Source organism: Heterocephalus glaber, unplaced genomic scaffold (genome assembly GCF_053883595.1).
Source record: "Heterocephalus glaber isolate CG9 unplaced genomic scaffold, H.glaber_assembly_v1.0 deba00001730, whole genome shotgun sequence".
NCBI classification, from domain to species: Eukaryota; Metazoa; Chordata; class Mammalia; order Rodentia; family Bathyergidae; genus Heterocephalus; species Heterocephalus glaber.
In genome coordinates, this window is record NW_028258441.1 from 292,642 (window position 1) to 306,305 (window position 13,664).

The 13,664-nt window shown below is 39.2% G+C and overlaps 1 protein-coding gene across 1 annotated transcript; it reads right to left on the bottom strand.

The window, feature by feature from the left end:
* Positions 1 to 1,962: 1,962 nt before the first annotated feature.
* Positions 1,963 to 11,537, bottom strand: Ube2a (ubiquitin conjugating enzyme E2 A). Its single transcript, XM_021250146.1, has 6 exons — positions 11,299 to 11,537; positions 11,075 to 11,155; positions 10,667 to 10,692; positions 4,780 to 4,869; positions 3,570 to 3,658; positions 1,963 to 3,198 (listed from the first exon to the last, which is right to left on the bottom strand). Exons 1-6 carry the CDS (start codon positions 11,340 to 11,342, stop codon positions 3,070 to 3,072), a joined length of 459 nt encoding a protein of 152 aa, XP_021105805.1. The 5' UTR covers positions 11,343 to 11,537; the 3' UTR covers positions 1,963 to 3,069.
* Positions 11,538 to 13,664: the final 2,127 nt, after the last annotated feature.

Consider the following 13,664-nt stretch of genomic DNA (forward strand, 5'->3'; position numbering starts at 1 on the left):
ATTTATTTCTTCCTTCCCCAAATGATTTCTTTTTAGAAGAAGAAAGGTAGGGGAATGTTACATATCAATCAGATTTATTTAAATGAGCCCAACAGAAGATTAATGTAGTTATAGTTAAGGCTCCCAAACAATTAGGTCAAGTATGTACAAATTTGGTTTCTTTTTTTTTTTTTTTTTTTTGGTACTGGGGATCGAACTCAGGTCCTTGAGCTTGCTAGGCAGGCGGTGAAACCACTGAGCTAAATCCCCAGCTGGTTTCTTTTTTTGAGAGGCCACGTTCCCTAACTTCATAGATGAGCTTTGGTACTGATGCAAAATTAGAGCGGTCATTTAACTGTATTTGACAATAAAATGATTTTAAGAAATGGGGTTGGCAAGAATGAACTACAGTACTGAAAACTTTGTTCCATTTTTTCTTTAGTTGGTTGTTATATTTTCCATTTCTTTGAAATAACAGTCATTTTTGTTGTTGTTTTTTTGGATTCCGTTTTTGGTTTTTGAGGCCAGGTCTTGCTATATATAGTTCAGGTTGGTCTAGAAGTCACCATGTATCCCAGGCTGGCCTCGAACTTGCAGCCATCCTGCCTCAGCCTCCTGAGTCCTGAGATTACAGGCATGTGAACTGCGCCTGGCAGCAGTTAAACCCAGTAACCTTGCTATAAAACCTGCACAGTACAGTTTCAGGTTTTATTTGGGTCACTTAAAATTGTTACACTGAGGAACTCTTTTCAATTTTATATATATAACATCGAGTGTCACAGATCTACTTTTTTGGATTTTTTCCCCTCCCCTTTGATTGCAAAGTGAATGAAAATTGCATGCATTCTGTTGGAGTTCTTTTTTAGGAGTTTGCAATGTGTTCACTTCGCTATGAGTAACCCACACAGCTCCAAGTGGGTCCTAAATAAAGGACTCTTAATTACAATTGACCCTTCAGCAAATCCCCTGTGAGCAGGTGCAGAAATGAAGGTGGCTGTTTTAGTTTTGTTAGTTACTACACGTAGGCAGCCTGTGGGGTTAAAAATTATAAAGGGGGAAAAGGCAATTAGCATTGTGTTCAAGGGGATGGTTAATGTTGCCTTTGACCAGGGAGCTTTTGGGAGGTCAGCTGTTTTAAGGATTGTACCATGAAAAAGATTGGGAATAGTTTCTCAGTGGTGTACAAACTAAAATTTGTTAGCAAATTCTGCCCATTCACAGTCTCATCCTAAATTTCTTCAAGTATGATTGTCCTATTTCAGGTACCCAGCTACAGCAGGATGAAAAAAATAACATAGAACAGTCCACCAAATGAAGACTAATGGGGTTTTATTTTGAAGCGGAAATGGACTTGAGGTAAAATAATCCAATTAATGTGGTATTCACTACAGATTGAACCGCCCCCCCCACTGAGGCTTAAGCACTCATGTGTGTATCATAAGGACTTAATTTCACTTAGTGCCCCAAGTACCAAGACATGAGAATCTTTTAATTGTTTTGGTCTCCTTAAAATGTGATGGGTTGCTCCTCAGAAGTAATAATTAAGCAAGATGACAGAGGACACCTGTACTCGCAAACTTTGCAGAGGACTGAAAAGTACCACTTTAAATTATAGTCTGGTACCATTTCAAATAGGGCTTCTTAGGAAGTGGAATGTCAGGATCAACAGATCTTGGACTTTGAGGACAATGATAAATACCTAGGTTTCTTCTCTCCCCTTACCTCAATTTCATTCCCTTGATTGGCCCACAATGTATATTGTAGTAACTAATTTATACCCTGTGAAAATGTTTAAAAAGCATTAAAAGTCTAAAAAGAAAAAAGTTCTCTCCAATAGTGTCTACTATCTTCTCTTCCACTTCCAGCAACAGAAATTTTGCTTTAAAATTGTTAAAGGGGGACGATGAGTAGGTATGAGATCCCCCAAAAAGTTAATAATAAAAGATCAATACTGAGCTAAAATATAATTAAACTTCAACTACAAAATTTTAAGGTTATTTTTATTTACAATTACTGAAAAATGTACATTTTTTACATGGGTTACTTGTGCAAAGTTAGAAGAGCGATAAATGCATAAAGGCAACGATGAAAATTAAGACAAAACATTTACAAGCTTTGTCTCACACTGTACAGCTAAAAGTATAAATATTCCAAAGAAAGATTGCAAATGTTGGATTTAAGATTCTCATAACACAGAAAGGGAAGAAACTAAAGCATGCAGTAGTAACTCAGGATTTGAGTGAAAAAGTTTGCCAGATATGCTTTCCTTAAATTAAAACTTTAAAAATGAAGGATTGTTAAATTTGTCTAGGGTAACACTTCAAAGAATGAAAGGATCTTCAACTTTCCCTAGCTCAAAAACTGATGATTGTTTCCATTCCTCTGCTCCTACACCTCTTTAAAAATCAAAAAAACGCAAAAGACCAGTATTCTGAAACTTATATGTGTCCCATCAATACCTTACAAGGAGTGGATTTGTCATTTACTATATTGCTGCACTCCCTTTGCTGGGTCCTTCAACATTCTCCTTCCTACCAATAAATACCATCTTGTCATTTGTATTGCTTAGGAATTAGTATCATAGGATTTTTTTAGCCCCTATTTTCTTTTGAAGAACATAGATCTCTTTATATGGATGTTTCCCTGTTTTCTACAGGCCACACATTCACTTCTAATTCCCATACAAAGTTAGAACTGGCCAGGATAAAACACTTCAGCAAATTATTTTGTTAAAAATATCCTGGTCATCATAAGAACCATCGTATAGCATTCATCTTAAAAATTTAGTATAAAGTATAGTAACAGTTAACTGCCTGAAAGCTGGAGATGAGCAACAACAAAAAATATTAAGCATTAGTAATTTTTGCAAGTAACCCAGGTACAGTACATTTGATTTCAGAGGGTGTTTTTTGATGTTTAACAAGAGGGTAGAAGGGGGAGGAAAAACTTGGCAAGGGAAGATGGAAACAGCACAATAGCTATTTTGCTTTTAATAAAGTAAATGTAATAACATTGAGGAGTAAGAAGGTGATAAACACATCAATTCATATTTTTTTTTATAGTCAGCCTCTTCTTTTGCTCCACCTGAGGTCAACAGTCACGCCAGCTCTGTTCTACAATTGCAGAAACACGCTTTTCATATTCCCTCTTGTTCTCCTGGTACAGCTGAGCAGCTTGGCTGTTTGCTGGACTATTGGGATTGGGTTCATCCAATAGAGACTACAGAGAAAAAAATACTTAAATGTCAGGTCCCCAGTGCAAAAAATACATGTTTGGGACAAACAACTATTTAATCAGGTAGTGACAATGGAATTCTAAGTGACAGCTAAATTTGCTGACTTTAGCCTATTAAACTAATATGCTAACCATACTAACCTATAGTTGCATTATGTGCAAGTAGCTCAGCAAAGACACAGACACACACACACACAGTGCTTGGGTCATGTTCTGGTGGTTTGGGTCTCAATGTCTACCACTTTCTATCTATAAAATGCACTTTGACTAAAAATAAAAAGGTCTTAGTTACCGCTTTAAAAATAACCATTAATGTAAACATATCAAAGGTCATAGTCACATTAAGGAAAATTCACCTGTATGGATGTTAAGATGGAAGACACATCATAGGTTGGACTCCAACGGTTCTGAAGTATATCCAGACATATACTACCATCTGCATAGACTGAGAGAGCATGGAAATAGGTATATTAAACACAACAATGTCACTAAGGTTTTAATAGTCAAAACAAAAGTAGTCAAGAATACTTTGCATTTGAAGTTTTAAAATATACTTAGGCTGCTTCCCAGGTACCTTCCTAAAAAGATAAATGGATCATAACTGTTACTAGTCAAATAATCAGGATGATCAGAGAAAGTGAAATGTGATTAATATATAATTAGAGGATACCTAGTGCTCATTTTTCTGAAAAGACTACCCTATTTTCCAGAAAATTACACACATTTTCTAACAGAGTCCCTTATCCATACAATTGTGGGAAATTCAGTGCACCAAATTTTAAACTCTATCTCCTATATGAAATATCAAAAGAAAAAAGTAAAAGCTAAAATCCTGTAGAGCTATAGCACTTTGCTAACCATACTATACTCATAGCCCTTAATAACAGAATCTGATATTTGGCAGGTCTGGAGTAGGGGCAGGCACCTGTATTTTTTAAACATTCCATGGGAATTCTGATATACATGCAAAGCTGAAAACTATTGTTCTAAAAGCTAGTAAAGACAATTACAACACGATTACCCCAATCTAGCACAGTATTAAAAGGAAAAAATGGAAATAAAGTCTTTGTAAATAGGGAAGGGTGGAGGGTGTGAAGGGAGGGATAGGAATGGGGAAAAAATAAGAACCAAGATGCATTATGTAAAGGTACAATTCCCAATGAGAAATGTAATTGTGTTGTATACCTACAATGTACCAATAAAAGAATTAAAAAAAAAAAGAAATAGAAGTTCATCCAAATAAGTGCATTCTCAAATAACTTCTAATAGAAAAAAAAAAGGAAATCTCAATAGGTATTCTTATTTTTGTTTAATGAGTAAGTGACAGAGATCGTCAAAATCAGGAGCCTTTGGCTCCAAGCAAAGGGAAGATTTCTTCACTACTTTAGTCCTAAAACTACTGTATAGATCAAGATGGCAATGGACCACTCTGAACAAGTTCACATTTCAGGTAACAAAAAGATGCCTAAGCAAATACTCAAATACTACATATAAATAAGTAATATGGAATAACACTGTAATAAACATTTTAGCAGTTTAAAATACTGTATTAAAAGTGATACTTGCCATTTGGATGAAACATCTTAGAGACAAATCTAACAGTAGGAGGTTTATTCGGATATTCTTCAGTGAATTCTATTGTAAGTTTAAATGTTCCTGTAGTTGGAAAAAGAGTTAAGAAAATGTATTTACCATTTTAATAGTACTTTATTTGTAATGCTATTTGAGTTTTTTCAAATATTAAATGAAATAATGCAAAGCTATAGTGTAAAGAGGAAAGACAGACCAGGTAAGAAATATATAGAACCACTCTAAAGATGGACAGATAGTTTAAGAATCACCATCGGAAGTTGATTTTTTTTTTTGGCTTTGCCATTATTCTCCAAACATAAAGACCACCATCATAAACTCAGAATTACTGCCTCCAGGATAACTTCAGCTACTGTGCATTCTGAAAATCTCTTTATAATAAAATGAGCCCAAAATTTGGCCTTCATCCTTTAGGAGACTGTAAGACCTCAAAGGCCTGTATCCGTTAGTTGCCATCTTAAACTCTCAGGTGATTTTAAATGTACTAGAAATAAAAGCACAGAAGTTAAAAAACCAATTCTAGCACTATAAATAGATAATTGTTATTTTTAAATTAGAAGAAAGTAAGTATAAAAATGTCCACTTTTTCAAGTAATAGTGTCTATAATGAAAACTTAGTTGAATTTAAGCCAGAACTTCATAATCCTCTCAAAAACACTTATGTATGACTCATAAAGTACTTCACTATAAAATCAAATCAATTATTTACACGAATGGAGGGAATTAATGGAGAAATAATTTTAAAATTACATTTAGCTTATACTGTATTCATGACTGCTGCAAATTTATGTTTCTAATGATTTTGGTTAGGCTACTATTGAAAAAATTATTTTTCTTAAACATGTGTCAATCTGAGGTAGCAGGAGGCCATAAAGAATACTAGGATATAGACAAAACTGGATCTTGTACAGGAATCGTCACACGTTAAGATCTGGAGAGACTGTGTCCTTCAAAATGTTTTTGTTAAATAAATTGCAAAAACCAACTGGGCAATTATTTTTCCTGACTCACATCTCTTCAAGTAAACCTAAGAAAGGAATCAGTTATTAACTGGTATAAGGTGAAGCATGTTCTACTATATTACTCTGGCCATTTAATAAATTATTTATTGCAATACAATAGACCACAATTCTGATAAAGTATAATTTATTGCTGATTCCTTGAGAGTTTGCAATGTTTCCTCCTTCCACCCATTAAGTTCATTATTGCCTAAGAACAAACGAGAATACTGTAATCATCCTGCTACTATAGTACATAACAATACCAAGTTTGTATCCTACTAGGAAATTCAAAGGAAACAACTTGCTAACAAAGGTGACACTGCTGTGAACATGGGTCCAAAACTTTAAAATGCAACATGGGGCTAGGGATGTAGCTCAGTGTTACAGAGCTTGCTTAGCACAAGGTACTGGCTTATCTCTCCAGCACTACAAAATAAATATAAAATGTATTTAGAGACATGTTATATTTCCCAAACTTGTAAGTCCATAAACTGTTTTTCTTTTGGAAGCCAAATCTGCAGATACTATATAATAACTAAGGAAAAGAAGTAAAATATTATGGAAGGGATAAGCATACTGTAGTGTAGTCCCTCAGAACATATTCCACTTATCACCTGATCAAAAACCTTGTTGAGAGAAAGCATAGTTCTTCCTTTTCATTATGGTTCACACTTTAATATGCAAAAAGTGGGAGTGGTAAAGAGTTCAAAACTTTGAGCTTCCTTTTGAATCTCAAATGTAAATACATTGGGATCAATGCTGAAATATGATTAAATTTATAGGTAAATGATTTATCATCAAGAAATTGCTCTAAAATTGGGCAGGCTTAATCACACACAAAGATCCTAGATACCTTAAATTAAAACCATTTTTAAGTATGATATTTAAAAGTCATAAAGCAATACATAAAGGAGGCAAAAGCAAAACCAGGAGAGCATAGCTGGGTAAGCACACAAGCTTCTCAGTTAGGCCTGGGCTTAAATTTTTGCTTTGCTGTTTACTAGCTGTGGTACTTTGGGAAAAGTGCTCAACTTGACCACACCTCAAGTTCCTCATGTGTAAAATGAAGTTAATAATAGTTCCCACCATAGCACTGTTATAAGGCTTAAGTGAGGCAGATATGCATAGTGTCACGAAATAAACACTCATAAATATGGCCAATTATTTTAGCTATAATTCCAAAATCTCACGCCTCTAGATCTGACTGAAGAAAGTAGATATTTAAAATCCAAGCTTCACTATCAGTAAGAAATATACAATTAATGAATGCAGGTATCAAGTAGCACTTGCTTTCTGGCATACATCAAACATGGTTAAATATAAACTGAATACATATACTGGTGGCTCACAAATTCCTTGACTTAAGCTTTCTGCCTAACACTTGCCCAGAGCTTCAACAAGATGGTTGCCTAGCTACCAAAGTTAACTCTTAAAACAGCTTTTAATATCTTTAGAAGTGAAACAAACTGTTTGTCTACTCAAATATAAATTAAGACTTGCCCAAATCTTATTCAGTGTACACATTAAAAAGGGGAAGGGCCAGGGATTTAGCTCAGTGGTTTTGCCGCCTGCTGCGCAAGTGCAAGGACCCGAGTTCGATCCCCGGTACCAAAAAAAAAAAAAAGGGATATTTCATACTCTTTGCCACATTTAAACAATCAAGACCTCTTCAGTACAATACTCAATGCAATTGGTCTAACCAATTAGTAACAAAATTAAAAGTCAAAGTATTATACAATTTGCTACTAGAGCTTACACTCAAAATATTTGGAAGGGTAAGCCCTAAAATAACTAAAAATGTAAGCCTCACCATTGTTGTACACAATCTCTACTGATTTTGTTTATCTTCTCAAGGAAGCCAACACATTGTAAGGAAAAGTAAATTAATCCTATCCATAGGGACCAGATTACATAACATGTTAAACGGCTGGTGCATGGCAATAAGGATTGATGTAGGTAAACTAGACAGTGTATATTCTGCCTAAAGATATACACAATTCGGGCCAGGGATTTAGCTCAGTGGTTTCGCCGCCTGCTGCACAAGTGCAAGGACCCAAGTTCGATCCCTGGTATAAAAAAAAAAAAAAAAAAGATGTACACAATTCAAAATTTTTTAAATACTGTGCCGGCGAAAGAAAACCCCTTTGTAGGTGTTTTCTGCCATTTGGCTACTATGTGATCCCTAAGAACAAAGCAAAGTACATATATGTGAAAAAAATTTGACAACTGAAAATTCTGATTTCTAAGATAATACCAAAACTCATCAAAGGATTTATTTAAGAACATTCTTAGTGGACTTTGAATCCTTTTAAAACAGAAAAGATTTACATTCATAAGTTCTTAAGAATTCATCTATTATCAAAGGAAATACCAGTACCTTACCATGTCTACTAACAATTTTTAGATGTGATGAAGAATATTCCATAACCTTTGCATTCAGCATATACACCAAGATGTTTTGACAAGGAAGTATCCTCCCAACCCCCATTTTGGCCATGTAAGTGCTTCAGGATATGTTCTTCTTACGAGTGAAGTTAAATCAAACTACTTGTAAGAATTCCCTTTAAGATTTCCTCTATTTAGTGTCAGAAACCTGTACCGTGAATGGCTTACAAGGAAGAAACAAAAGTTAGAAGGCTCTTGATTTATAATAATACATTTGAAGCGGCAAAATTATCTATGTCACTTATCCCCAAACCAATCTTTTCTTTAATTTATAAATTCCTCAACTCAAACTAGGAGTACTCAAACAATGATCAAACTTGTTCTTGTAGCCAGTCAGAGTTCTAGGCACCTGAGGAGTCATCCATGGATAGCATATTGTTTGACAGAATGAATCAGAGAAGGGTACTATCAGCCTGAGTAATTCCTTTGAGCAATGCAAGGATATACTCACATCATCAAAAATAGAGCCAGTAGTAATGTCAAAGGGGACCAATCCAGTAGATAATGGATTCCATGAGTACCTTTTCAATTCATACCACTTAAAACGAGAAGCACCCTTAAAATTTTAAGTAGCCAACCTCTAGTACAGTGATGTACTATTAATACAGCTGTACCCAGCATAAAAGTCTGAGTAAAATGAGGAAAAAAGAAGCCAATGAAAACAAAGCCTACCAGAGTTAAAGCAAATTCAGTTAATCTGCACATAGAGCTTAGTTATAAGGAATTAGCACCAATCTAGTAGAGAAAAATTCTAGCTAGCTCTTGCTACAATCAGTTCAAATGATTCACTGTACGAAAGTAGTATGCCCTTAGAATCACTCTCCTCCTGTCATTTCTTTTCATTGCACCACTTAAGAGAAGTTGGTATTTACCCAGGGGTGAAACAGAGAGGAAGCCAAAGGTGACTGTCTACAGCAGTGATGGCGAACCTTTTAGTTTTCAAAGATAACGAATAGCCCACTGTGGCATGCATGCCATAGGTTCACCACCACTGGTCTACAGTTTCCTAAGGAAATCTGAGTATTTGAGACAAAGTAGAGTTGGTTGATCTTGACTTACCTCACAGCATTTTGGGGACTGGCAGCATCAAAAAGCAATCCAACTCAGCAACACAAATATTAAGTAGTTTGCAGAAATTTTTTATTTCCACCTTTAAACTGAAGGGAGTGTATGTATATATGCAAAATGCTATGTCACCAAAGGAAGACAAATCATTGAGAAAAAATAACAGATCCTTTTCTTTTTTAAATACTTCAAATATTAGAGAATTTCATTAGCTCAAATACCTTTAACCATTGTTTAAATGTATTAAACTTTCTAAAAACAATGAACAACTAAACACACACACAAAAGAGTGCATATAAAAATTATATTACCCTCAATTTCCTGGTTGTGATACTGTAGTAGTATAGACATTCAAGATGCTACCAAGTAGGGTATGGTATGGGGGGGGAGTGAGTAAAGGGTATACAGGGTCTCTCTCTAGTACTTCTTACAGCTGCACATGAATCTGTAATTATCCCAAAATAGTAAGTTTTAAAGAGCAATTAACATGTGTTTTTAAAAGTTAAACCTAAATCACCTAAAACTTACATGCCTACTGGTATACGTAGTACCTTCAAGTAGGTCGGATATTGGTCAAAAGAGGTAAACCTGGGGCCGGGGATTTAGCTCAGTGGTTTCGCTGCCTGCTGTGCAAGCTCAAGGACCCGAGTTGGTCCCCAGTACCAAAAAAAAAAAAAAAAAAAAAAAAAAAAAAAGAGGTAAACCTCAATTTTAAAGCTGCTTTCAGATTACTGGCCATAAAGTCCTGAAAGCACACACTGCAAATTCATTTAAAACCAAGAAATAATATATACTCACGTTAGGCATTTAAGATCATCTTAAAGTAGTGAAACTGACAGGCATTCAATGTCAGATTGTAGAAACCAGATAGTTGTGCGCAAGGGATTCTTGCATCTATTTAATGTCCAGTAAACACATGCTAAGCACCTGCTGACCACAATCCGTGCCCTTGGGATAGAATTCTGAATCAGATGGTCTCCGCTGATTGTCAGTAACTGGTTAGCTTCATCTTAACTCAGTATCTCGATGGGGGGGGGGCAACAGTATCACAGACCAAACCTCAAAAACCCATAACACCAGTACTACAATGCTCCTTTTCAAAAGTCACCACCTCATTGAGAATGTTTTAAAAAGGAAAGAACAAGGGGGAAAAAAAAAACCCCAGGTGCCTTTCTAGTCAAGCAGACAATACACAGGAACAACCTGCCAGCACACTGGATTCCACTCAAGCCTTTAGTAGGCAGATGCTAGGCAGAAGCAGGTTCCTAAGTAGCAGGTACTTGCAAGATGAATGGGAACCCCTTCCCCAGATGGCCAGGCTCCTGAAAAGGTGAGTGAAGAAACTCTCTTACCATCCTCAAATGGGGTCCCTTCAGGCCTGCAACGGAAAAAGAGGTCAGTTCCCGCTTCTGGGCGCCCCCTTCCCTCAGGCTCACCTCAGGGGAGGGCTATTCCCTGTCAGCTTCCCTTGACTTTGCCAGTCGGTGGCGGCCTGACAGGAAAGCCGCCACACGCGCTCGTTCCGCTCGGAGACGCGGCCCAGGACGCCGCACCCCACCCCGCCCCCTAGAACCCCCAACAGTGCCCCTGGCAGCGGGAACTGACCTAATCGAGGCACAGGCTCCGGGGAGGCGCCTAGGCCCAGCCAAACCCAAACATTCTCCCTTTCACCCTCTGCCTCCGCCAGGCCCTGCCCTAGAGGGCAGACCGAGTTTGCTCCCGTCCCTCAGCCCTCACCGGCGCCGGGAAGGCAGACTCACCCGAAAATGACCGCGTTCCAAACCATTATGTTGTTCTCCGACGGAGCCCCACTGACTCCAGCTGGAGGATCTTCCTGCAGCCTTCAGAGAAACAGACAGGGCCCCCAGTCCGGCACTGGCGTCCGCTTTGGGCTGCTCCCCACCTCAGCCCTCCCGGCCCGAGTCAGGACCCGCCCTGTGCCCCGGTCCACAGCCCCCGGCCTCCTCTCGCCCGGACGGTTTACCTCTTGAAGTCCCTCATGAGGCGCCGCCGAGCCGGGGTGGACATATCTCTAGCAGGGTCAAGGGTGGGGCATAAACCAGGGTCTCGGGTCCCCGCGGACGGTAAAGTGGCCAAGGAGGATGGAGAAGCCGAAGAAGGCGAGGCAGAAGCTCCCAGAGGCACAGCGCTGCCCCTCCGAAGTCGAGGGTCCGTCTGGCGCCGGCTAAGCACCACCCCTGAGTAGACGGGGGCTGAACCAACCTGGAAGGAAGGAGGGGGGTGGAACGCCGAATCCCGGACTGGGCCAAACCAAGACGGAGCCGGGGGGAGGGGAGCAAAAGTTGATTAGGTCATTAACGCCCAGCAAGCAGGCGGAGAGTGATGCCTGACTGGTCCAGGGGTGAAAAGCAAGTCTCAGAGCAAAGGAAAGCCTACTATTCACAAGGAATTAGTGGTGGAACGAGGTCATGTCCACTTGTCAATACTAGAAACCTGGGAAGTTTGCTGCTTTTTTTCTTTTGAGACCAGATCACTTATTAAAGTGGTCACTATGGCTAGGATGGGGGAGGCAAGGGACGGGACCGAAAGACTGAAGTCCCAAACTAGTGGAAGAAGGAGTGGGCGGAGGAAAACCAGTTCTCAAAAAGCGGGAACTTGGGACGGGGATTTAGCTCAGTGGTTTCGCTGCCCGCTGCGTAAGCGCAAGGACCCGAGTTCGATCCCCAGTACCCCCCCCCAAAAAAAAAAAAAAAAAAGCGGGAGCTCCAGGCTACCCACAGCTGCGGACACCAGAGACTGAGGGAGGGGGATGACTGGTTAAAATCACGGAAAAGCAAACGACTAAATCGGCCTTGACTATGAAAGGGTGCTCTGAGTCCCCTTTTTGTGGAATAACGTGCAGGATTTGGATCCTAACATTTGGGCCAGTGAGCACCCCAAAGCTGAAATGAATAAAATGGTGTTGGTGTCTTGGGGAAAGGAATGAGAGCATAAGACAGACAGAATAGGATTTTTTGTTTAGCTCTGGGCACTCACAATTTGGCTCTGGAACCACATTTTCCCTTGGCAGTTCAACAAGCCAAGCGGCTAGTCTACGTGCTGAAGAGTCCAAGGTGTGAGAATATCCCGACTGCAGAGAACTGGGAGGACAGTGGGTCAGAAGTAAAAGTAACGGTAAGGTGCACGCGGAAAAGCTGCAGGTGGCAGTCACAGTACATGGACCTGTAAAAGCAATAACAGTTTGAAAGGAGAATTTGGGGGGCGGGTACTGGGGATCCAACTCAGATCCTTGAGCTTGCGCAGCAGGCGGCGGAACCACCCTGTGCCAGAAACGAGAATTTTAAAAGGTCAGTCCAAAATAACCGTGGAGGGAGGCATGGGATTTAGCTCAGTGGTTCTGCTGCCTGCCTCACAAGCGCAAGGACCTGAGTTTGATCCCTGGTACCAACAAAAATAACAAAACAAAATAACTTTGGAGGTAAAGTACACATTTTAAGAATTATAGAAAATATGAGAAAGGTAGGTTTAAGTCATAGCGAGTTTTGAATGCCAAGCTAATGGATTCTTGAAAGGTGGGTAAGCAGGGGAGTGACATCATTAGAGCTGTGGTCATGGGAGATTGGTCACAGGGGAGCAGGTAGGTGGCTCTCGAAGTATTGTAGGCAAGAGGTACTGAAACAGGCAATGCCAATAAAGGAGAGGAGGGCGTGGATGGAGAGGATTTGGCAACAGATTGGATGTGGGGGCAAAAGGGCAGAAGGAGTCAACAAAGGCTGAAGCACTAAGCCCCAAGATAAGTGGGGATTTGAAGGTACCATTAACAGAATTAGGATATACAGGGGGAGAGGCAAGTTTGAGAGAGGACATTTTGAGTGGGTTTTGGGGACTGATGAGATATTCACGTGAAGATTTCCATAAGGTATCAGATATGCAGAAATGTGTTTTTAACATAGGAGGCACAAGGCACTTAACATTGGTAGTGATTTTAGCTGCTGCTTAACAGCAGGTACCTTCATGACCAAGGATTTCTATTTCTCATTGTGTCCAACATCTCAGTTAAGGCAAGTCTCACTAATAGCATATTATGGCCTTGGTGAAAAGGGGGGTACACAATTCTATTTTTAAAATCTCTTTCCTCCCATCTAGGAAGTTCCAGAACATTAATATAAACATGAAACCAACAAAAGATCTTCAAAAACAAGTGCATTGGTTTTCTATCACTGCTTAACATATTACGAACCAACAAGCAAAAAACAAATTACCACAAGCTGTAGGCCAACTCCATTTCCTTGTGGTTGTAAGACCGTAGGACTGAGGTCCCTATTTCATTGCCACCTGCCAAACAAGGACCACTCTAACCCAGAGGCCACCTACATTTCTGGTCTACTC

Coding starts and splice junctions, on each gene's coding strand:
- Ube2a (XM_021250146.1), bottom strand. CDS start 11,342: ATGTCCACCCCGGCTCGGCGGCGCCTCATGAGGGACTTCAAGAG. Junction 4,870..10,666: donor AGGGACCCCATTTGAGGATG/GTAAGAGAGTTT, acceptor TTCCAACTACAG/GAACATTTAAACTTACAATA. Junction 3,199..3,569: donor CCATCTTAACATCCATACAG/GTGAATTTTCCT, acceptor TTTTCTCTGTAG/TCTCTATTGGATGAACCCAA.